The sequence below is a fragment of the Arachis hypogaea genome, chromosome 10 (genome assembly GCF_003086295.3).
Source record: "Arachis hypogaea cultivar Tifrunner chromosome 10, arahy.Tifrunner.gnm2.J5K5, whole genome shotgun sequence".
In the NCBI taxonomy this organism is placed as follows: domain Eukaryota; kingdom Viridiplantae; phylum Streptophyta; class Magnoliopsida; order Fabales; family Fabaceae; genus Arachis; species Arachis hypogaea.
In genome coordinates this window covers 3,786,519-3,809,415 of record NC_092045.1, presented here as the reverse complement: position 1 = coordinate 3,809,415, position 22,897 = coordinate 3,786,519, and the positions used below count along the sequence as shown (strand labels likewise).

Genomic DNA, 22,897 nt, shown 5'->3' with positions numbered 1-22,897 from the left:
ACTGACATAACCGCATAAGCAATAAAGTTTAAGTTTCGTTTAACCTTGGACCTGTTTGAAAATTAAGCAAAGCTTACAAAAAACGAATTTAGAATTTCTGATTAACATAATTACAACAACATAGATTCTGTTTGTACTGTTACTAGAATACCAATAATAGAATCAATGCTGTCTGTCTGTTTACAGCTCAAGTTCTGAAGGTGCATTGCTTCAATAACACTGAAGCTATGCACCCTGGAATACGGCGCCAGATTCCAGAATATGTGTCCAACATAGTTGTCTTACACCAAAGAAAAAGGTCTTGTCTCTAATCAATGAATTTTATATTGACTATTTGAACTGGACAAACAAGATAGTGAGTTATTTCTTTCATAGTTTAGAAAACAGAACTGAAAATTTGCATCTAAGAAATAAATTGGCAGCTGAATGACATTATTGACCGCATGATATCCAAGTCAAGTTAGTCTAATTAATAATGACCATGTAAACATCCCCATGGACCATAGTCTTCAACTTGAACTCAAAGCAATGGAGCCTTTTCTATTCAAATTTGGGAGTAAAATTTGGTTTCACCAATCAGCCAATAACAGTCATGTTAGCAGATGCAGATCCACAGAATAATTTTTGTATAGGACCACCTACTATCAAATAGCCTTTTCTTTTAATGAATAACTTCCTTCTTAAGAATAAAAAGAAAAGGGAAAGGAAAAGGAAAAGGAAGAAAATGTGATGACATGATATGAAACAGCTTGAACATTAGAATTTAGAAATGGTATCTTCTATGATGCCTAGATTTCACTCAGAGAATTCAAACATAAAAACACTGGGTTCCACCTTACTTTATCTTTACCTTTAGCAAAAATGGAATATTACCAGTTGAATTAACAACACATAACAGTAGCAACTTAGATATAAAATTTGATTATTCAGTTCTGGAATGAGAAATAGTTGAAGTTCCAGAGTTCCTCTTACCAACAGATCGGGATGGCAACGATGTTCACTGCGCTTGAAGCATCAGGGAACGACAACGATGTTCTTCGCGGTTGTGGAGCTAGGCTAGGAGGCTGGTCAATGGCTGATGGTGCCGTCACAGCGATCTGCCGAAGCTGTGGGATGTAAAAATGAATTGGTGGGGGAGCGTTCCGCCTTAGAGGAAAGGATCCGCGCAAGCAATGGTTGACGAAGCGGACGCGAGAGTGTTGGCTTGAGTAACGCAAACGTTGGTGAGAATCCAATGCCTCGAAAACCTAAGGGTTCCTCCGCAAGGTTCGTCCACGGAGGACGAGGTCAGGGCCTAAGATCATGCCAAAAGGCGTAGCCGATGGACAACAGGTGAATATTCCTGTACTACCCCTTGTTGGTCCCGAGGGACGGAGGAGGCTAGGTACTGCGCATGGAAGGTGGCAGCCAACAGCGACGGATGTCAGAAGGTAACGACCATGAGTGGCACGGAAGAAAGAAGAGAGCAGATTTGCATCAAAAACAGGGCAGCAGCAGAGGGACACAGAAATTGTGGAAAAGCTGAACTTAGTATGACATGAAAAATATGAACTCCAAAATTAGTTTAAACTTTTGGAATAAGTAGTTTTATGACATGAGATGTTTATTATCCCTCGTATCTGGATGGTTATTCTGGATAGTATGGGTGATGTTTATTTTATTAAAGTAATGCTGCATGGCTAGCAAATATTGTCATTTTTGACCAGCACTTAAACAGCAATAATTTGCACACATATTTACAGACGTTTTGCATACAAAAAATATATAATTTGCACCTATATTTATTAGAGTTTTGCACACATGAATTAATACATTTTATACCCATAAATCAATACAATTTGCACTAAAATTTTTCAAAACTTACACACATAAATTAATAAAATAATAATTTAGTATTTATACTAATTAAATAATGACAAAAAATATTAAAAATCGCTGTCCCGAGAGTTTTTCTTTTTTATATTACCGATTTTTCTAATCCGCGGGGTTCACAAGCACAATTTCTGTGCCCCTCTGCCGCTGCCCTGTTTTTGCTGCAAATCTGCTCTCTTGTCTCTTCCGTGCCACTCATGGTCGTTACCTCCTGACATCCGTCGCTGCTGGCTGCCACCTTCCATGTGCAGTACCTAGCCTCCTCCGTCCCTCGGGACCAACAAGGGTAGTACAGGAATATTCACCTGTTGTCCATCGACTACGCCTTTTGGCATGATCTTAGGCCCTGACTTCGCCCTCAGTGGACGAACCTTGCGGAGGAACCCTTAGGTTTTCGAGGCATTGGATTCTCACTAACGTTTGCGTTACTCAAGCCAACATTCTCGCTTTCGCTTCGTCAACCATTGCTTGCGCGGATCCTTTCCTCTAAGGCGGAATGCTCCCCCACCGATTCATTTTTACATCCCACAGCTTCGGCAGATCGCTGTGACGGCACCATCGGCCATTGACCAAGCTCCCCGCCGAGCACCACAACCGCGAAGAACATCGTTGTCGTTCCCTGATGCTTCAAGCGCAGTGAACATCGTTGTCATCCCGATCTGTTGGTAAGAGGAACTCTGGAACTTCAACTATTTCTCATTCCATAACTGAATAATCAAATTTTATATCTAAGTTACTACTGTTATGTGTTGTTAATTCAACTGGTAATATGCCATTTTTGCTTCAAATTCGAAACCTTGATTTGCAATTGTTTCATCTGAACCTTGACACTTTTGTATTCTGGTTGACCTGTTCTTGCGAGGTTTAGACTGATTTTTCATCATTATTCTTTGACTGGTTTTCCTATTTTTGTTCCATTCCTTCATAATTATTATCCCAAAATTTTTGGAGCTTTGCTTGTTATGCTGTTTAGGGGCAGGCAAAAAATCCAAAATTTGGATTTTAAACCAAATCCAAATTAAACCATTAAAAAAAAAACAATTTTAAATAAAAAAAATTCAAACCAAACTAAATTTATTTTATAATTTAGTTTTAAATCCAATCCATTTAAATGGTCTTAAATTTCCAGATCCAGATTAAAATCCAAATCTCAAAAACACCCTAATTCTTCATTTCTGATTTGGTGAACCAGTTTTAACTCGCACGAATCCTTTTCTCCTTCGCCCGCAGCCGGCACCGCCGCACCGGAGCAGGCAACTAGCACTGCAGTTTCGTAGCTGCCACCACCACCACAAGCGCGTCGCGCCACTGCTCTGTTCCGCCATCCGCGGTTCCGCCGTCCGCCTTTTCTCGCCGTGACCCAGCTCTGTTCTTCTCCGTTCTCTGGGTACCCTCAAGGTTGGATAGGTTTACCATTAAGTAATTAATTTGGTAGATTGAAATGTTGTGAAGCAACAGAGAAGAACCACAGAGTGAATCTATCATCTGAGAAAAGGAATTGAGTGGTAGATAGGGATTTACTACATTTGTGATTATATAGTTGAAATTGCCAAAGGTGCTTCCATGTTCTTTTCTGTTCTGTTCCATTCCATCAATTTGAAAAACTGAACAAGGTTTGATTGCTTATGCTGTTATGCATATCAAGTGTTTGTGTTAATGCCACTTTTCTATGGTTTTCTTTATTATTTTTTTATTTTCCTATTTTTATAGGATTATGATGATTTATCTTTTTATATTTCTAATAGCCCCATTTTAGTGCTTGGGGAAAACATATGAAGCTTTACTATGAAATAGTAGACATTCGGTTGTATGCATGCTTTCTGTAAAAATTAGCTTTTCTAGTGCACAAATGATTTAGTGATCTGTAACTAATTATTCATATTGCATTTGCAGCTAACATTGTACTAGAGGATCTGGATCACTTATCGGGCGTATTCTATCTTTACCTTCTACTGCTCTAAATGTGCCAAACAATAGGATGCATCCTCTTTCTCTTAGCTCTCTGCAGGTATGTGTAGTGTTATTGTATTTTGAATTATCATGTACTTATCGTTTTGTAAATCAAGTGATCAAGACCTTGATCCTTTGGCAAATAGATTCAAATGCTTTTGCTTTTGAATATTTTCTCTAAACCCCACATATTTTGGAATCCTAGGTGAAAATTCAATTGATAAGCTATGAATTTAACAGACTTTTTTTTATAATGCCTTTTGAATCAATGCCCACCAACCCCAACTTAGCCGACTGTTGTCATTTGAGAACTAAAGGGTGCACATCAATTAGGAGGTTCAGTAAGTGAAGAAGCTTCAGGATAATTAAGATAGCACAATTTTGTCATTGTATATGTAGCCGACTCAATCTAATATGAAAAGATTGTCATTGTATATGCTTGTATGGTCTCATCACTGGAGTTAGTTTGATATTGCGACTCAGTGTCTTGAATGTCTGAGATATTGTTTGTAAAGACGTAGGCAGGCAGTGGATGTTTATTTAGAACTGATTATGTGTATTTTGTTGAAATATTAATGTAAATTTATCACATGATAAAAGCAAGCCTTAATAAATATATTCAAACTTATAATTCATCAGTATTTTGATTCCTTCACTGTCTTATTCTTGGAGTGTGCCTATCTTTTATATTAGTATATGTTGAAGAATGACATCTTATTGCATTTTGTAGAATTTTATCTATTGTTTGTAGTTTATATATTATTTGTTATGTAACCTGTTGCTTATTGTTCTTTGTTATTTATTCCTTTTGTAGGAAGAAAGACTAAGAAATTTGAGGCACCGGCTTGAAGTGCCCTTTGATGGTTCCAAAACAGAGCACCAAGTATGTGGTTAATGCAAGTTTTGTAATTTTCAAATCAATATTCTGAAATTCGCTACTATACCCTGCATTCTATCATATCCAATTTTTTCTCTTGTTCTGATCCAATCTTCACTTTTATGCTACTGCTCAAGTTTGCTTTGCATGGCTTACTTAATAAACAGTCTTAATGTTGTTGATCTGCAATGTGGTGACAATAACTACTTGACGTGCAAATTCATGTTAATAAGGAAATGTTTAGGGAGAAATAGAAATATTTTAAATTGAGTTGCCTTATTGGATTAACCAATAGGTTGCAAAGAAAATTACTATCCGTTTCTTTGTTGCATGTCTATATTAGTACATTGATACCTAGTGCACATTATTTTTAAAAGTGGATTTTTTTTAAAATATCTGGTTTGAAAATTGGATTTTTAAAAACTAGTTTTAAAATTAGATTTTTGTTTAAAGAAACTGATTTTAAAACTGGATTTTCAAAAATTGGTTTTAAAACTGAATTTTTGGTTAAAAAATCTGGTTTTAAAACTGGATTTTATAAAAAAAAACTGGATTTAAAAAAATCGGATTTAAAACCGGTTTTATATGTAAAACTGGATTTAAAATCGGTTTGTAAGTAAAACCGGATTTAAATTCTAAAACCGGTTTAAAATCGGTTTTTATTTTTTTAAACCGGTTTAGAACCGGTTTCTCTCTTCAATCCAGTTCTGGTTTGGTTTTATGAACCATAAAACTGGTTCTGAAATGGATCCAGTTTGGATTTATAAAAATCCAAACCATGCCCACCCTATTGCTGTTATGTATACTGATTACTTTTGTTCATGTATATTTGAATTAATTAATCAGGCGTGTGTCAATTTTTCATGGTTTAAAGTTCCTATAAGAACTATGCTTGATGTTTGCTCTGACGTCTACCATTTTTATCTTTAAAATATTTTACTTATAATTTTTGCTACTGTTCAGCTTCATCTCCAGTAAGGCATGGGGAAGCAAGGAGGAGGAACTAAAAACCCAGCTTGTCAGCCTCACAATCCTGTATCACTCAGGGAAGAAGCCACAGGAAAAATACATAAAAAGCCAAGAGCCACCACCAGGTCATTAGTGGAGGTTGAGCACTTGGAAAAGATTGCAGTTTGGGCCTCTCATGAGGCTCAGATACCGTCTTTAGGAGCCTTCTATGGGCAGCGTTTGGCCACTGTTGCGAGGCCAATGGAATAACGCCTGATTCTTCTTTGATAACTTGCCATAGGTTTTGATTCTATACCTTCCTTTTCCTTTTAAGAAAAGGTTTTGCTTAGGGATTTTGTTTTCCATCTGGGTTATTTGTCATATTGTCAGTGTTTCCATGCCTTTTTTTTAAGATTTTAGAACTTGACCATTTGATTAAATTTCAAGATTTGAGAGCCATCAAGTAAAACACAATAAGCCACGTTGTCACTGTGATGAACCAAGCTTCAAATTAACAATTCACTTTGTGAAACTGCCATTTGTTTGCAATAGTGTGTATTCCTTCTTCCAGTATTGATGTGTGCTATGTTAGTAGTTTTAAGATAAATTAATTTACACGTTGCTCTACTTACTATATATTTATTCACAAAAACTAAATGCTAATATCAGCATCTGTTATCGTATAAATTGAAGCACTTTGTCCTCATTTATCTATTTTGGCAGAATCAGAGACCATGGGGTCTCCAGTACCCCAAAAACTCTTGTTTGTTGTGCTCACAAAATCTGGCAGACATATGCTTTGGGTTATTTATTTGTTTGAACCTTTAATGCATCGATTTCCTAGGTTACCAGTATACAGTTTTCATGTAAAATATCATAACATCAAGTAATTTGACTGCTTTATAGATGTGAAACTGTTCTTCATCCTGGCATCAATTCAACTGTGAGAATTGAGAAGAATAGATCAAAGCACAGGGGCAAGCATAAACACAGTCAAAACAATGTAGTATACAAGTGCCATTTCTGTTTGCATCAGAATGTGAAGAGGGGGACTCCTAAGGGACATATGAAAGGACTATGTCCATCTAAAACCAAAACGTCATCAGTATCAACACCAGCAACAAAACCCATTACACATGAGTCTTCAAAATCGGGGAAAGGCATTATAGGTGAAGACAACACCAAAGAAGCAGATGCATCTGCTTCATCAGTTACAGATAAAGATGTCTCCGTTGTAGATAGTCCAGCCACCCCATCAAGTGTAAGTGCCACAACCTCAAAGAAAAGAAAGTCTAAGAAGACACTTGAAGCTTCAAGTGCGTTTGTTAAATCAGAAGCATCGAAAACTCAGGGCACAGCAAGCAAAAAACGGAAAAGATCATGGACTAGCTTAAAGAAACTTGTGCAGAGCAATGACCACGACAACAGCATCACCACTTCTTTTCTCAACACACATTCCCACTAACTTAGCATTGTAGCTCTGAACATCAGGAGCAACATGTTCATCCTCCATCCGTTTCCAAATTTTCTCACCATCCTCAAAACGATCATTTGAATACAATCCATCCAGGAGGGTATTGAAGGTTATCACATCAGGCTTCACACCCTTAAGTTCCATGTCATCAAGCATGGAACTTGCAGAATCAAAAGAACCCATTTCGCAAAAAGCCTTGATCACAGTATTGTAAGTCACCAAATTGGGCTCCACGGAAAGCTGTGTAGGCAACTGGTTGAAAAGGGTAGGTACCATGTCAAACACGTTGGAATGCAAATAAGAAGCCAAAAGGGCATTAAGAGAGAGCACGGTACGGGGACAGTTCCTTTGAGGCATTTCATCGAACACTTTATGCGCATTCTGCACCATGCCGGATTTGCCATAGAGGGTGATAAGGCGGGCGGAGAAGCCTTCCTTGGAGATGTCTTTGAAGGTCTTCTGGTGTTCGAGGATGTCTTCGATGGATTGGAAGCGCTTAGCGAGAGCGAGGCGGCGAACGGTGCGCTCGTAAATACGGTGTTTGCTTCGGAAACGATCCGATTGGGAAGCTTGCTTGAAGGAATGAACGAGGCGGTCGAGGTCGCGCTCATTGGAGAGATCTCTTAGAAAAGACGTGATGATGGCAGAGGCAGAGGCAGAGGCCGATGATGTCGTGAACATGCGGCGAAGATTGCCATGCAACTGCCACGGCGACATGCTGCTAAGTATAAAGTAAAAGTGTAAAACTCACTCAGAGACCGGTGTTTGTTCTGTTCTTTCTTTTGTGTGTTTTTTATTCTGGTCATTTCTTTCTTTTAAAATTGAGTTTGTTGCCAAGAATTCATTTTTAAACCTATTTTAATTAAAAAATCTTATTTTGCAACTCTATTTTTGTTTATATTATTGTTATTATAAAAATATTATTTACATATCAAAATTAGTTACTAAAATCAATTACGATATATTTATGTACAAATATGTGTTGTTTAACTCATTCTTAATATGTATTTTATATTCTAATGTATGTATATTATATTCTGGTGGCTAATTTTAGTGAACCTCTTAATATGATTTATTATTAATATTGGCACTTATGCCATTCGTACTAAAATATATGTTATCATTCTTCAACAAAAAAATATATGTATATCAGCATATGCGCCTTTATGATTTTATGTCAATTTTCAGGGCATGAACGGTGGAAATGTCTAAGAATGTCAAATGAAAAAGTTCTTCAAGATATTATCAGTGGCATTTAGAGCAAATTAAAATGGACATTTAGAGTTATTATGGCCTTCAACATTCAGCAGTTTCATTTCCTATATATTGTAAAACAAAAATCATTTCACCTTCTTGCATTCCTCTAAATATGTGAAATAGATAAATCCAAAACTAGATCTTTTCCCTTTAGGTAGTGTTGATGTTAAATTTTAGTTAGTAAATCTTCCTGCAGGCATAGTGTCATATTTTGTATGCAGCCGAAATGGAAAGTGTCATATTTTGTATGCAGCCGAAACGGAAATCACTGACATAACCACATAAGCAATAAAGTTTAAGTTTCGTTTAACCTTGGACCTGTCTGAAAATTAAGCAAAGTTTACAAGAAACGAATTTAGAATTTCTGATTAACATAATTGCAACAACATAGATTCTGTTTGTACTGTTACTAGAATACCAATAATAGAATTAATGCTGTCTGTCTGTTTACAGCTCAAGTTCCGAAGGTGCATTGCTTCAATAACACTGAAGCTATGCACCCTGGAATACGGCGCCAGATTCCAGAATATCTGTCCAACATAGTTGTCTTACACCAAAGAAAAAGGTCTTGTCTCTAATCAATGAATTTTATATTGACTATTTGAGCTGGACAAACAAGATAGTGAGTTATTTCTTTCATAGTTTAGAAAACAGAACTGAAAATTTGCATCTAAGAAATAAATTGGCAGACATTATTGACCGCATGATATCCAAGTCAAGTTAGTCTAATTAATAATGACCATGTAAACATCCCCATGGACCATAGTCTTCAACTTGAACTCAAAGCAATGGAGCCTTTTCTATTCAAATTTGGGAGTAAAATTTGGTTTCATCAATCAGCCAATAACATTCATGTTAGCAGATGCAGATCCACGGAATAATTTTTGTATAGGACCACCTACTATCAAATAGCCTTTTCTTTCAATGAATAACTTCCTTCTTAAGAATAAAAAGAAAAGGGAAAGGAAAAGGAAAAGGAAGAAAATGTGATGACATGATATGAAACAGCTTGAACATTAGAATTTAGAAATGGTATCTTCTATGATGCCTAGATTTCACTCAGAGAATTCAAACATAAAACACTGGGTTCCACCTTACTTTATCTTTACCTTTAGCCAAATTAAGCACTACTTCCATAGACACCAAAGAATTCCCCCTTAGAAATAAAGCGGCACACAAAATTGCAGAAAGATTCATTTTTTATAATAGTAAACACCGCCATCAATTTATGAGTATGACATTCATCACAACCCTTGCTGGATCTATGCATATTGCACCATGTAACTCTTTCTAAGGAACAAAATTGAAAATAGAAAAACTTTTCTGAGAAACCAACTCTTTCATCTCTGATCTTGAAATCCAATAATCTTCCTTCCTGCTGTGTATAGTGAAGAACCTGCACCCCACATTGAAATTTGAAATCAACTCAGCACACAGAGAATAACCGAAATGCATCCACCAAATTCAGAAAAGGTGATCAACATTAAGAAAGAGAAAAAGAAAAAGAGAGAGGACCTTGAGATCTACAAACAGGGGGGTCTTCAAAGAGAGAGAGTGAGAGCTGTTTATGAGCAAGACCAATATCAATAAGGATGAGACCAGATGAAGGATCATTGACAATGATATCCTTCACAGGAAGCCATAGAAAAAGCTCTTCTTGAGAGAGACCTTCCAACCCTTTAAGCTGTCCAAAACTGAGGTTAGCACTCACCACAGTCTCAAACAATACCCTGTTCTCATACTTGGCCAGACATGGACGATCTAACTGCACCTCCAAACGACCCTTCTGGTCCAATTTGTATGACTTCACACTCTCAGGGAATAGCCCTGCAGGTAAGCCATTGCTGCGAAGTAGCTCATGAATTGAAGAATATGAAGCTGTCACAACAACATCAGAAGCAGCAACAGCAAGGAGAACAAGAAGAAGAAGATGAAAGTTGGCTTCAGAAGATGTGTGTGAGATAGACATGTTGAAATAGCAGCTATCTTCTGAGTGTGGACATAACACAAACACAAGAAAGGCGTTTTGGTGCTGTGAGGTTTTAAGAGGGTTTTTAAGGTATTTTATTGAAACACTATGATTGGAAGTGGGAGCCAGTTAGGACATTTGACAGAATTTCTAAGTTCTTGGTTGGATTGTATCATGTGAAATCTACAATCTGCCCTTGCGTTACAACCTAGGACATGACTCACAAAATGTGACAAGCAAGGAACCCCTATGTAATGTAGCAAATAGCACAATAAAAAACGTTACCATATAACTAATGAAAATTTAGTAGGTGGTGTGATACTGATGATAGCTTCAAAACTATATGATAAAGAATAAAATAATGATGATTCTGGTTGAAAACAACTTTGCCTTTACGATTTATGATGCTTTTTTTTATTGTTTTTAATTTAGGTAGTGATGTGTCTTTGTACGTAAGTTGTATGAATATCTAGCAATTGTGTCTTTTGGCGCTTTGGCCATGATTTGCGCTTGCATTTGGGGCCATGCATGCCTCTCTTTTCCTAATTATTCATGTGTTTTCTTCCATTTTTTTTATTTTAATATTGAATTAACAATGGTATTTTTTTAAATTGAGATCTACTGTGGTATTTTTCTAAAATGTGGAATGATTTAACGTACGGAATACAAATCGGACCGTCTGATTTGTAAGAAATACAGAAATTGGACCGTCCGATTTTTAGGTACACAAATCGGAGACTCCCATAATTTTAAAAAACACAACAAATTATTATGTTAAGGTATAACACTCATTCTACTTCTATATCCAAATTTTTTAGCCGTTTTCTTCTCCTCTTCATCTTTTCACCATAGTAATTAAGTAATAGTGTCAACTATTATATTAACCAAAGAAAGCCATGCTCCGTGGAATGTTCGAGACAACAATTATTTTGGTCTTTTGTTAATTTCGTTGAGAAAACTTTAAGCAAAGAATACTAATGGTCCATGTTGTTCTTCTTTTACCTATAATTACTAATGGACTATGTTATCCATTATATCACACATTATTATTATTATTGTACATTCCTAAATCATATTCATGCGGCGTGTGGGAAGGAACTGTGACACACAGGCATTGATCAAGATTTATGTTAGGAGGAAAATTCGCTATGGGGGATGTGTAGGTACGATGATTTTGCCCAGACATTATTACTATTAATTGCTTCCTTCAATTCTGATCACATTTAATAGTTGTTTATGATTTTTTATTTTTCCTAAGGTTGATTCATCTCATAAAAAACATATATAGTTGCCAGCTTGAATTGCTGAAAAATCTGTTGGGAAATTATCTGAGACCACCATTATTATTATTATTATTATGATTCATCTCATTCTGGTGAAACAATTTTTTCAAGGCTGTGAAACAAGTATCTTTCTCTCCTTTTACAAGAACATCTTTCATAGAATGAGACCAACTCTGATCTTCCAACGCCATAATGCCACCATGAGATTTTCATAATCTCATAACAATTATCTATGTAGAGTTTAGATCTCGGATTAATCTCATGCAAGACTGCTTCACTTTGACAAACAGAAGAAAAGGGAGATATTTTCAACAGACATCTTAACCGGCATTGGCTTGTACACAAGCACAAAAACACACAGAAACCTGACACTACAATGAAAGCATGAAATTTTCTTTATTTTCAAAATGTTTCACTGCAGATTTTCACAATTATTAAAATTACAGAGAGACAGTACACAATACACAATACAATATTATTTGTTTACACCTTCAACTTATATATATATATATATATATTTAGTTACATATCTCAACAAATTGTTTTGTTGTGTCACCATGATGATCCATCAGTATATTCACTTTGCCTGTAGTGTGCTTGAGTTGGATAATGCCTTTCATATGAATGCACAACTTCTCCTCCTCCTCCTACATGACCATAGCCACTCCCTTCTTCCCCTCTGCCACCATATGGATATGGATTCCCAAAGAGATAATCTGCAGTCCCTTTCCAAATATTCTCCTGGCAATAATAGTTTCCTCTATGAGGAGCTGCTTCACAACGATGTTCTCTCTTTATACGTGACAAACAAGGCCAATACCCAAACAAAGTCTCACAGAGATCCATAGCTTCCAAGCCATATCCACTAGGAGGATACTGTGCTGGCACTTTCTTCTCATACTCATCACCCTTTCCCCCACTGTATCCATTCCCATAACCAGACCCAGAATAGTTATTTCTATCATCTTCATCATCACTTTCACTTTCCTCACTGGTATCATAGTCTTTATCTTCAATTACCTCTTCTTGATCTTTTCTACTATCTTGTGACTGAGGCATTTCTTGAGTCACTTCACGTTCAGCTTCTTTCTGGGGTATGATTGCTTTCTCATCAATTGCCTCATCAACAGTAGGCAATGGTAATGGTACTATTGGCCCAGCAGGAACAGCATCAGCGGGTGGTGTAATTGAACTTGATCCGGTGGAAGGAGGGTAGCAGATTTCATCTGAGGGTGGTAGAGGTTTTCCATAGGTCTCAGCAATATCATAACCACCACCATAAGGTGTTGGATCATATTCATCAAATTCAGGGATATTAGATTCCACGGTATTGTATGAGATCACAAGCTGAGTCATTCCATGATTGGGATCATACTCAAATGATTTTGGGTCAGTAAAATTGGTGGCAGAGTATGATATACTAGTTTGGTAACTCTGATAAGGGTAATTTGCAGAAAGATACAAACTTTGATCATACCCATAATATGGTTTATTATATTCATAGCTATTGTAAGAATTAAAGGTTGGAACTTGAGCATAATTATAATTGGAAGCATAAAAATTGAAATTGTACTCACCATAATCAGAATCAGAATAGGGATAGCTGTAATAGGCCATGCTTTTATCTGAGATTAGAGACTGTAGATGGAATTCAAGCTTTTTATGTTCTTCTTCTTCAAAACCTTGTATTGTGTGGAGATGGAAAAAGCTTTTTCCTTGACACTTAAAGTGCTTCACTTTTTTATTAGTATGAAAAAGGAAAAGTGTGTTTCCGTTGATTCTAAGTTATCTTCAGCAACCGCAGAAATCTTATCTATGCTAAAATGTGCACATGCAAGTGTAAAGTGTCAACACTCTCACCAACCCACCAAAACGGGAAGCTAAGGGGGTGGAATCGTGCCAAAGTTTTATGAGGGATATAAATGAATTTTATGAAGAAGAAACAAATAAAAGAAAAGCATTAAGCATGCAATAGTGCCAAATTATTAATTGTGAATAGTAATACTAGACCATAAGTCATAACGATTTTTTTCAGCATCCCCAATTGAAATAATAACCTATGAAGCAAACATATTTCTAATCATTCACTGCCCGCCATATTTGCAATAAAATATGTTTACAGCATCATAAAAATGTGTTGAGTAGGACTGTATGATGAGTAAAAATGTGACAGATGATGTCAAACCAATTCAATCCATCAAAGAAGTGGCCTTTGGCCCCTCCATTTGTTTCCCTATTGGAAATGAAGACAAAACTCTCAAAGCTGTATGATTTGCGATGTTAATCTTCTTTCAAGATCAAGATAACGAGTGGCGTGGACAACCAATTAGCCCCAGCGGTGTCTGAGTGTGACATGAGAATAATAATATATTTACATACGTATAGACTATAGGATTTGAGCAAGATCCACGTACTGAGTGAATAGTTTCAATTTCAATATAATATTAATTATTTAACTATTAAAAAATACATTTTAATTCATAAAAGTATTATTATTAGTTATACAACACTATATTAACTGTCTACTCTTTCCCAAGGGTGCTGCTTCAGCTTGAGAAAGATTAGCAAGAGCAAAGAGCCATTCAAATCTCAACAAAGCAAGTTTAATGTGCACCATTCTATAGGCTTGAGAGGAATATCAATTTACTTGCAAAGTGTTCTATTTTGGTCGAGCAACTGAGAAATTTAAGAAATCTATATATAAACTGGTGTATCTATGCCATTTGTTTCTGTTAGGAAGATAGAGTTATTAGTTATTACTGCCTTTTGCTTTAGGCATTAACAAAGCTTTGCGCAAGATAAACTGCGGCAAAACTGTGACCAAGGCACCGTAGCAAAATTAAAACATCATTGATCGGCCATTCAATGTCAAGAAGCTAAATATGCACACTAAATAGTACAGTTCCTATTTGTCACTTGACATGAATCTATAAAAGACTTATCATAGCACCAAAAACGGGTCGATATAACGAATACCAGATTACAAACAATTACACAAATATACCCCACGCCCATCTTACATGTCACCTCATAGTCCAAGAACACATATTCCTCGAGATGGGCTGAGTAACCTGGCAAGACCAATTGTATATATCTCATGAAAATCCAACAAAAGCTTAATGCCTTAATCTTCTAGTTGGTTAAATGAAGTGGCATATTATAAGGAGCTGCTTTCGTTTGGCATTACTCGGGAAAAAAACTGAAAAATTACCTGAAATAATAGTAATATAACAACTGATATCAGAGCTTGCAAGGGTATAATGAATAACAATGCCTACAAAAAGGCTCTTGCAGCAGCTGGCCTAAGACAAATAAAATGAAGCTGTAAAATTCTGTGATACATGATTTTTTAGATATAACTTGTACACACCAGATTATGGGAAATGAAAAACATGCAGAGAGTAGAACAGAATACTGAATACATTACCTCATGTAGAGGCTGAATCTGAGGCAGCTGCCTCTTGTCTTGGCCTTCTGCGCTCAGGAGGAGGGCCATCTCTCCTTCTCTCGTACCTTCTGCTCTCATTCTTTGGTCCGCTACTACGTTTTGGTTGATAGGTGGGGTACTTGCAAGGAATGATCTCCCCATTTATGTATTTGTCACCTAAGTTGAAGAACAATAACCATCCAGTTATCAGATTGTCAAGACTCATAAGGTAGAATATAAACCACACAACTAATCAGTGTCTAAATTAAAGAATTTAACCTCCATAGTCTTTGTTTTTAACATCTATATACGAGTCTGGCAGCACCCAAAGAACACCAGGCAACCCTACAAGAGGAACAATCCTAAATTAGACCAAGAAGATCCAAAAGTGTTTTACCAAGTAACGACACAAGGCCACAAAGACAACTGCACGAATTATAAAACATTACCCTTGAATTTCTCAGATGTTGCTTCGTCAACAGTGCACTGGAATCCTGTGTAGGTGGTGGTGCTAAAGGCATACATGTTCTTCTTTGCCTCTTCCATGCTGACAATACACAAAGCAAAATTTGAATCAGAAGCAAAACACCAGAAGAACAAAGTTCCTCCCATATCACACACACACAATACACCACTACCAATGTACCATAATCCACCAATTAGAGCCTCTTATTCATATTATGAGGTGCACAAGCAAAAGCCACACAATTTATAAGTACCCTACCCTAGACTACAAGAAATAAAGCAAGTATTCAGTGAAATGAAGCTGAACTAGTTAAGTTACAGTTTACAAGGTACAACAACGATTTCAGTAACCAGTGTCAGTGAATAACAGAATCAACAGAAACTCTAACTAACTATAGCCAAATCTAATACATCAAAGACCCTAGTTCTATTGAAAATGATAAAATTTGAAACAAAATGGGGAAAAGGAAGAACCTTCCAAGGACGGAGGCGAGGGTATTAAGGTAAGTGTCAATCATCTGCTCGCGGGTGGGAGCAGGATCCTTGGGGAACTCCATGACAATGAGCCAGTGGTTGTAATCGCAACCGGGAAGCATAATGGTCTCTCTCTGTTCGCTGCTGCTACTCCTCTTCGACGAGTATTCTCCATCCAAAGCCCCGAGAATCACGCTCTTCCGCCTCCCAACCACGCTGCCATTACTGGGGACCCTCCTCAAGAACCCAACGTTCTTTACTTGGTTGAAGATTGGAGTTTTAGGGTGGGATGGTAGGATTAGGGTTTTAGCGGATAGGGAGAACGTGACCGTCGCCATTGCAGGGATTGAAGATACTTCTGTAGTTCAATCGGCAATTGCAATGTAAATATGGTTCTTCAAGATAAGGTCCTTCCTAGGGAACAATGATATTTTTCTTGATACGGCGTCGTTTTTACCTTTCTATTTTTGTTTTTTTTTTTTTTGGATCTTGGGCTACCAGAAAATCCTACCCGAACCCACTCCAACCCGACCCACCCAAAGCCCCTTTAGCTCCAAGCACGGTATCACTGGGTTAGAACATGGGTCCTTTTTGGGCTTGGACCTGAATATCGGTCCAAGTTAGAACTCCAGAATGATTTGGGTCGAAAGTATTGGAAAAAAGTGGACCACATATTGGGCTTGCAAATTTTTTCCAGTTTGAGTTTAGCTTTTCCAAAATCTTCAATGTGAAAAGAACATAATCTCATGACCAAAAAAAAAAAAGAAACAGCATAATCATGACTCCGAATATATATTAATAAATTAATTATTATATATTTATATATAAATATATATGTTGTTTTATTGTTTTATTTATTTATAATATTTATTTAATATTTTAATATATATTTTATACTAATAATTAATTTTGGTAGTTAATTTTAGTATACACTTAATATAATTGAAATAATATAATAAGGTTCACATCCTAGACCCAATTGAAGTAGAGTTTACATCAAACACTAAAATAAAATGTAAACAATTTGGACAAACTCAACTTATTTTCATATGAGTTTCTTAGTGGAAATAAGAATAACACGGTTTCTTTTTGTCTCGTCTCATTCATGTTGTCACTTTCAATCTATGAAGGACTTGAATAATATCCGCAAGGCAGGTTTAAGTATCTTACATTCTTATTAGTTTGCGATCCATAAGCATAAGGTTTTTTATATATGTGTAGTTGACCGAACAAGAGGCAAATAAATGAGTCCAAACTTGATGAGACCAAAATAACTTGATTCAACCGGAGATACCCATTCATGACGAGAGTCTTGAGATTAGGTGAAAGTCAAATCAAACTTTAATTATGTTTATAATTAAGCAGTTCAACTGAACTTGGTTATGTAGAGGTTAGAGGCCAATAGCGATTATATATACTTTATAAATAGCAACACAAAACAGTCAACCCTGTAGGTTACGTTTTCTATTAACCCTTTAATAATCAATATATATAGCCTTACGTTTATACATTTTGTAGAGTTTGACTTAACGATGATCAATGAAATTAATTTGAAGGTGTGTGTCTTATGGCACCAGTGAAGCTGGTTCAGCTAATATATATATAACAACAGCAAGCAAACAAAGAAAACACACCAAACTCTCTTTTATTGTCGTAGAAATTAAAATAGTTTATTATTATGATTATAATGCTTTTGTCACAACATATTAATATTATTATGTGTTCGTTGTTTTTGTTTTAAACAATTTAATTATCGTATCATTTTTCATATTTATCCATATGGTTTCTAAATAATAAGCATGACGACGTAAATTCTTTATTTCTTCAGCAATGATGGTAGGCAAGAATTTAAAGAAGTTGATGAATGCGTAAGATCAACACATCGCTCAAATCCATTTCACTACTCTTGCTTTTATTTCAAAGTTCTTTCATCCATTATAGCATAATTGACCCTATTCTAAAAAGTAAAAAGTGAAAAGGTAAAAAATTAAATAGAAAACAAAGTCAAATTTCTCTGATATTGTAATAATCTATAAACTAAAAATTGGGCAAAAGCCATTTAAAAAACATTTGAATTTTAGTTTCTTCACAATTTTCGGTAAAATAATGTTTGTGACTTTGTTCAATGGATTAATTGTGTGGTGGGAATCATAGATTAGAAAAGAATGGCTTGAGATGGTTCAATCCATACATAAGACAATGGTTCAATGTATTAGTTTGAATATTTTGAAAAAAAAAAAGAATAAGGTTTATTGCGGCAGCTAGTTTAGCAATTCATATACTAAAAAACAAAAATTCATTTCATTTCACATTTCTTTAAAACAAAAAGAATAGAGATTATTTTAGATAAGAGGCTGAGACAATTATGAAGTTGGAAGAACTAAACTCTCAGAAATTTATTTAAATGTGGATGTGGGACCAAAATATGTTGAAAAAAAGGAATGTTTAATTTTGAATTGATCAACAAGGGTCAATCATCCATTTCAACCCCACCAAAATGAGATTAGTTTGGTGAGGTTTCGTTTTGTCCACAAATCCAATGATTAACAAAAGGACTTGTCTATTCTTTAGAATTTAATTAATATCGCCGTGTGGAATGTGAACACATGACCGACTTCAATATCAAACAAGTCAATTCTGATAGTGATTGCTATATGTGAGTGGAAAACAAACCCTAAATTTTGTGCATATATTAAAATTTCACTTTTGAAAAACAAGGGAAATAAAAGTCTCTGTGCATAACCGACGGTAATTTGTTAATACTTTGATTTAGATAATTATATGTTTTTTCCCTGGCCCGAAGATTAATACACATTAATATAATAAGTTGACCTAAAAAAATGTATTAACAAGATTAATGCATGATAAGACTTTTAAGCTCTACGCGTTATGTACGGAATGTATCACTTTCACTCTATATTATGTCAAATTAAATTTGAAAACTATACCGTCCGAGATGCAGCCAAGTCTAAATTCATAATGATTTTATTTGTTGTAAACTCAAATCCAATCTTTAAAATCAAATGAATGTTGATAACAACATTATTGGAGCTGTATAACTCAAATATGCAAAGTATAATAGCTAGTACTAAAAAAGTTAGACTACTCTGAAGATCATATCATATATTCAGATAATGATGATGTCCAGGTTAAATTAAATATGTCTCGAATTTATCAAATCCAAACCTGTCCACCTAGGCACCTACCCTCACATTTTTCACGCATATACACGCACAAAAAAAAAAAAAAAAAAATATATATATATATATATATATATATATATATATATATATATATATATATATATAGCTAGTACAAAATGCATTGATCTTGCAAAATTCATGTATATTAAAAACTCCCTTTTATTTGAGCAGTAGTGGCTAGCTACCTAGACAAATTAAATTAAAGTAAGATTATTATTGGATAACTCTCTAGTTTTAGTATTTATTTATTTATTTATTAATTATTATTAATATTAGTGGGCGGCTCTCTTCTAATAATAAGAACATTCGGGGTTGACTCTCTAGCCATACCACCAACCCAATGCGCTCACTTTTATTTTTATTAATTAATATATCAATCAACAAATTAAAGGTGTTAAACACACGTGCTTACGTAAAACCATAGTGTAGAGTTTTAAGAATCTTACTACTGTATTCATTTTGGGAATGCATGTCTTGGCTTTCTCTTTTCTTCTCCATGCCATTGTTGTCACTTTTTAATAATTAGTTTCGGCCTTAGCAGTTGGTTATCATGAATTGGCAGTGGATCTTTCATGATATACACAGTGAATACGTGTCTTTTAATTAGTAACAATCCCATCTTCATAGCACGTTATCTGGAATTTCGATCTTTTAAAATTTGAATTTTATTTTAGAGAGTAAAATGTGATCTCTCATCATTAATTTTATAGATAAGACCAAGAATAAATATGAAAAAAAAACTATTCAATGATAAAAAATCACACTTTACTCTCTAAAATAAAATTCAAATTTGCTTTTGTTTTTACTAATAAACTCTTTTTCGTGTATCTTCTCAACTTCATTTTGTCACATCCATTCCCCCTTACCTCATTATTACCTAAGCATGACATCATCATCGTATATATATAACTCGTTTAATACGAATTGAAGAATAAAAGTATGATGTATGCTATAGTGTCTATATATATTTGTCTAACTTACTAAAATGAGATAAAATTTAATATTTAAATTAAAAAATATAAAAATAAATTATTTTTTAATATTTAAAACTTACCATAAAAAATAATTTCGATAATTTCGACACCAAAATTATAAGTATCAGAGAATTGGCCTAAAAGTATACGTTAACAAATGATGAAGAATATGAAATGTGAATATTTGTACACTCAAATTAATTTTTAATATTGTTTTAAACATGTGAAAATCAATATATTCCAATTTATAAGTAAGTTATAACGGTTAGATCACTATTATTGTTAATAACGAATTTTTAATTAAAGTACAAATTATGTATTAGGTTGAGCAGCTATACAAATTTACACGAGGGATGACATTTGGGCCTAGGGTGTAGAATGAATGTAGATTCTAGAATGCTCGTTTTCGCTTGCCTTATTAGCTTGGGGATGAAAAAGAGGGATGAAGGGAACATTTTGAGAACAAAAGAAGACGAGAAAGAAGCAACAAAAATAGGTTGGACGGTCGTGACTAAAACCAAAGAAAGCGATCGTCGAATAATCCATGTAATCAATTTCTTCATCTTAATTACGGCCTTAGATTGCTTATGTGTATATATCTCTCTCAAGTCTCAAGAGTCAACACGTTTTTCCCAACAAAACTCTGAATGCCACCTCATCATCTCTACATTTTTCTATTTTCTCAAACAACCATATATTCAAAAATTCTTCCCATAAAAAAAATATATTCAAAAATAAAATTTTTTACTGTATAAATTTTTTTCAAAAATAAAATACATTAGGGTATTGTTTCAAGATTTAATTTAAAAAGTAAATAATAATATTTTAAATCAGTCTCTAAATTTTAAATATTGAATTAGTCTCTATTTTTTTTATTTTATTAGATAAATCAATCTTTACGTCAAAGTATTCGACTAAAAAGCTTTTAAGAATTGATTTGAGATATTACTAAAAATTATATTGGAATTATATTAAAAAGTATAATTTTGATTTTGTAAAATATAAATCTTAACACAATTTATCCTTTTAAATAAGTTGGTTATTCTTTTTATCAGAATACATATTTTATAAAGTGAATATCGAAATACTTTTTTTCATAAACTATATAAACCGCAACAGAAATATCGCGATTTATAAATATACGTCATTTGTTACAGAAGTGTCGTAGATTATGTTAAAAAAAACATCACATAATCTGTAATAGGGGTGTCGCGGTTTATGTGTGTTGTAGATTTCATGCGTAAACCACACTAAAACATAAATTTCGATGTACGAAATTCAAAATACACATAAACTATAATATCTTTACTGCAGATTATGTGCTATTTTTTTAACATAATTCGTTATATTTTTGTAATAAATTACATGCATTTGTAAATCGTGATATCTTTGTCATAGTTTATATAATTTATAAAAAAAATATATTTTAATATTTATTTTATAAAATGTGTATTCTAATAATATTGATTACTAATTTATTTAAAAGGTAAATTGTCCTAAATCTTATTTCTTTATTTTCCTTATTAGTCAGTACTGAAAAGCCTGGAAATTTGTGGCTTCTAAATCCCTTATCAAAACCCTAAAACCTTAATGCAAAGAAAAAATATGAGGGTTAAGTGGTAAGATAAAGAGTCAACACGTAAGGGCTTGACTCATGGGAGCTAGCGGATGTAAGAGGCCCCACGTGCCGGTGCACGCGCGCGTGCTTGTGGGTCCCATTTTGACTATTGTCCGTTAACACCCCATAAAGCTCATTAGTCATAAGTCATAAGCATGACGTCAACTTTTCCTCCCCCTGTGAAATATTTGGACTAGTTATACTTGCTTTGCTAACCACATATAATATCATAATAATAATAGCTTTGGAGCCAAATAGAACTGGTCAATCAGGTATTTAATTCCTTAATCAAAACTATACTAATATGAATGAAGAAGAGATTTTTTTTCCATAAATATAAAAAAAAAATTATATACAGCAACGAATTCAAAAAATTTTATTAATAGAGACGATGTATATATAATATGATAATAATTTTTATAATTATATTTTATTATTGTAAAATATAATTAATTTTTAAATTATCTAATGAATAAATTTAAACATTAAAATAGTAAATTAAATAGGTTTTATATTTTTTTTAATTGTTAATACAATTAAATATATATATATATATATTATTAATCAATTATTTAAAAATTCATCTCTCATATAATTATAAAATTGACTCTTTATAATATTTATAGCCAAAGAAACTTTTTCAACTAATGTTGTTATTACTGCCAAACCTAAAACTAATTTAAAAAAAATACCAATAAAAATATAATATTCTTTTAAATTTCAATCAGTTTCTGTAAAAAAAAAATTATTTTAGAAACTAGATCATTTGATTTCAGGCAACACTTTTTTTTGTTTTATTTTCAATCTATTCTTTTTTTGTTTTTTTTTCAACAATTAATTAGATTTTAAAATTTTGCTACAAATTTTGATATGGACAATTTATAAAAAAATTTCTTTGATAATATTTATTTATATAAACATAATAAAAATCTAAAATTATTTTTAAATATTCAAATAATTTAGACATTAATTTTTTATTAATATTAAGCGAACTAAATATATATTTTATGGATAAATTTTTAACCTTTTATAATAAAAAAGGTTTAATGGAGTCAAATTTTAGTTTTTCATTGTATTTATTTAATTTTTTTAATTTGTTAAGCACC

The 22,897-nt window shown here is 33.9% G+C and overlaps 3 protein-coding genes, 1 long non-coding RNA gene and 2 pseudogenes across 5 annotated transcripts; 1 reads left to right on the top strand and 5 right to left on the bottom strand.

The window, feature by feature from the left end:
- Positions 1 to 301: 301 nt before the first annotated feature.
- LOC112714720 (uncharacterized) lies at positions 302 to 1,106 on the bottom strand. Its single transcript, XR_003159335.2, has 2 exons — positions 973 to 1,106; positions 302 to 339 (listed from the first exon to the last, which is right to left on the bottom strand). It is a non-coding gene; the product is annotated as an uncharacterized lncRNA (long non-coding RNA).
- An 876-nt stretch (positions 1,107 to 1,982) lies between these two features.
- Positions 1,983 to 6,912, top strand: LOC112717185 (uncharacterized; annotated as a pseudogene).
- LOC112714718 (small ribosomal subunit protein mS78 (rPPR3a)) lies at positions 6,530 to 8,264 on the bottom strand. The gene has a single exon (XM_025766378.3). It carries the CDS (start codon positions 7,836 to 7,838, stop codon positions 7,038 to 7,040), a length of 801 nt encoding a protein of 266 aa, XP_025622163.1. The 5' UTR covers positions 7,839 to 8,264; the 3' UTR covers positions 6,530 to 7,037.
- Positions 8,265 to 9,368: 1,104 nt separating this feature from the next.
- Positions 9,369 to 10,722, bottom strand: LOC112714719 (uncharacterized). Its single transcript, XM_025766379.3, has 2 exons — positions 9,894 to 10,722; positions 9,369 to 9,774 (listed from the first exon to the last, which is right to left on the bottom strand). The coding sequence occupies exons 1-2, from the start codon at positions 10,345 to 10,347 to the stop codon at positions 9,719 to 9,721; spliced, it is 510 nt and encodes a 169-aa protein (XP_025622164.1). The 5' UTR covers positions 10,348 to 10,722; the 3' UTR covers positions 9,369 to 9,718.
- Positions 10,723 to 12,007: 1,285 nt separating this feature from the next.
- Positions 12,008 to 14,303, bottom strand: LOC112714715 (uncharacterized). Of its 2 annotated transcripts, XM_025766377.3 has the most exons (2): positions 13,208 to 13,826; positions 12,008 to 13,064 (listed from the first exon to the last, which is right to left on the bottom strand). In XM_025766377.3, exons 1-2 carry the CDS (start codon positions 13,208 to 13,210, stop codon positions 12,183 to 12,185), a joined length of 885 nt encoding a protein of 294 aa, XP_025622162.1. In that variant the 5' UTR covers positions 13,211 to 13,826; the 3' UTR covers positions 12,008 to 12,182. The 2 variants fall into 2 exon arrangements, with proteins under 2 accessions (XP_025622162.1, XP_025622161.1); XM_025766376.3 differs by having other exon boundaries at positions 12,008 to 14,303.
- Positions 14,304 to 14,461: 158 nt separating this feature from the next.
- Positions 14,462 to 16,422, bottom strand: LOC112714717 (multiple organellar RNA editing factor 9, chloroplastic-like; annotated as a pseudogene).
- Between the last annotated feature and the right edge of the window lie 6,475 nt (positions 16,423 to 22,897).

Coding starts and splice junctions, on each gene's coding strand:
- LOC112714715 (XM_025766376.3), bottom strand. CDS start 13,247: ATGGCCTATTACAGCTATCCCTATTCTGATTCTGATTATGGTGAGTAC.
- LOC112714718 (XM_025766378.3), bottom strand. CDS start 7,838: ATGTCGCCGTGGCAGTTGCATGGCAATCTTCGCCGCATGTTCACGACA.
- LOC112714719 (XM_025766379.3), bottom strand. CDS start 10,347: ATGTCTATCTCACACACATCTTCTGAAGCCAACTTTCATCTTCTTCTT. Junction 9,775..9,893: donor CCCTGTTTGTAGATCTCAAG/GTCCTCTCTCTT, acceptor TGTGGGGTGCAG/GTTCTTCACTATACACAGCA.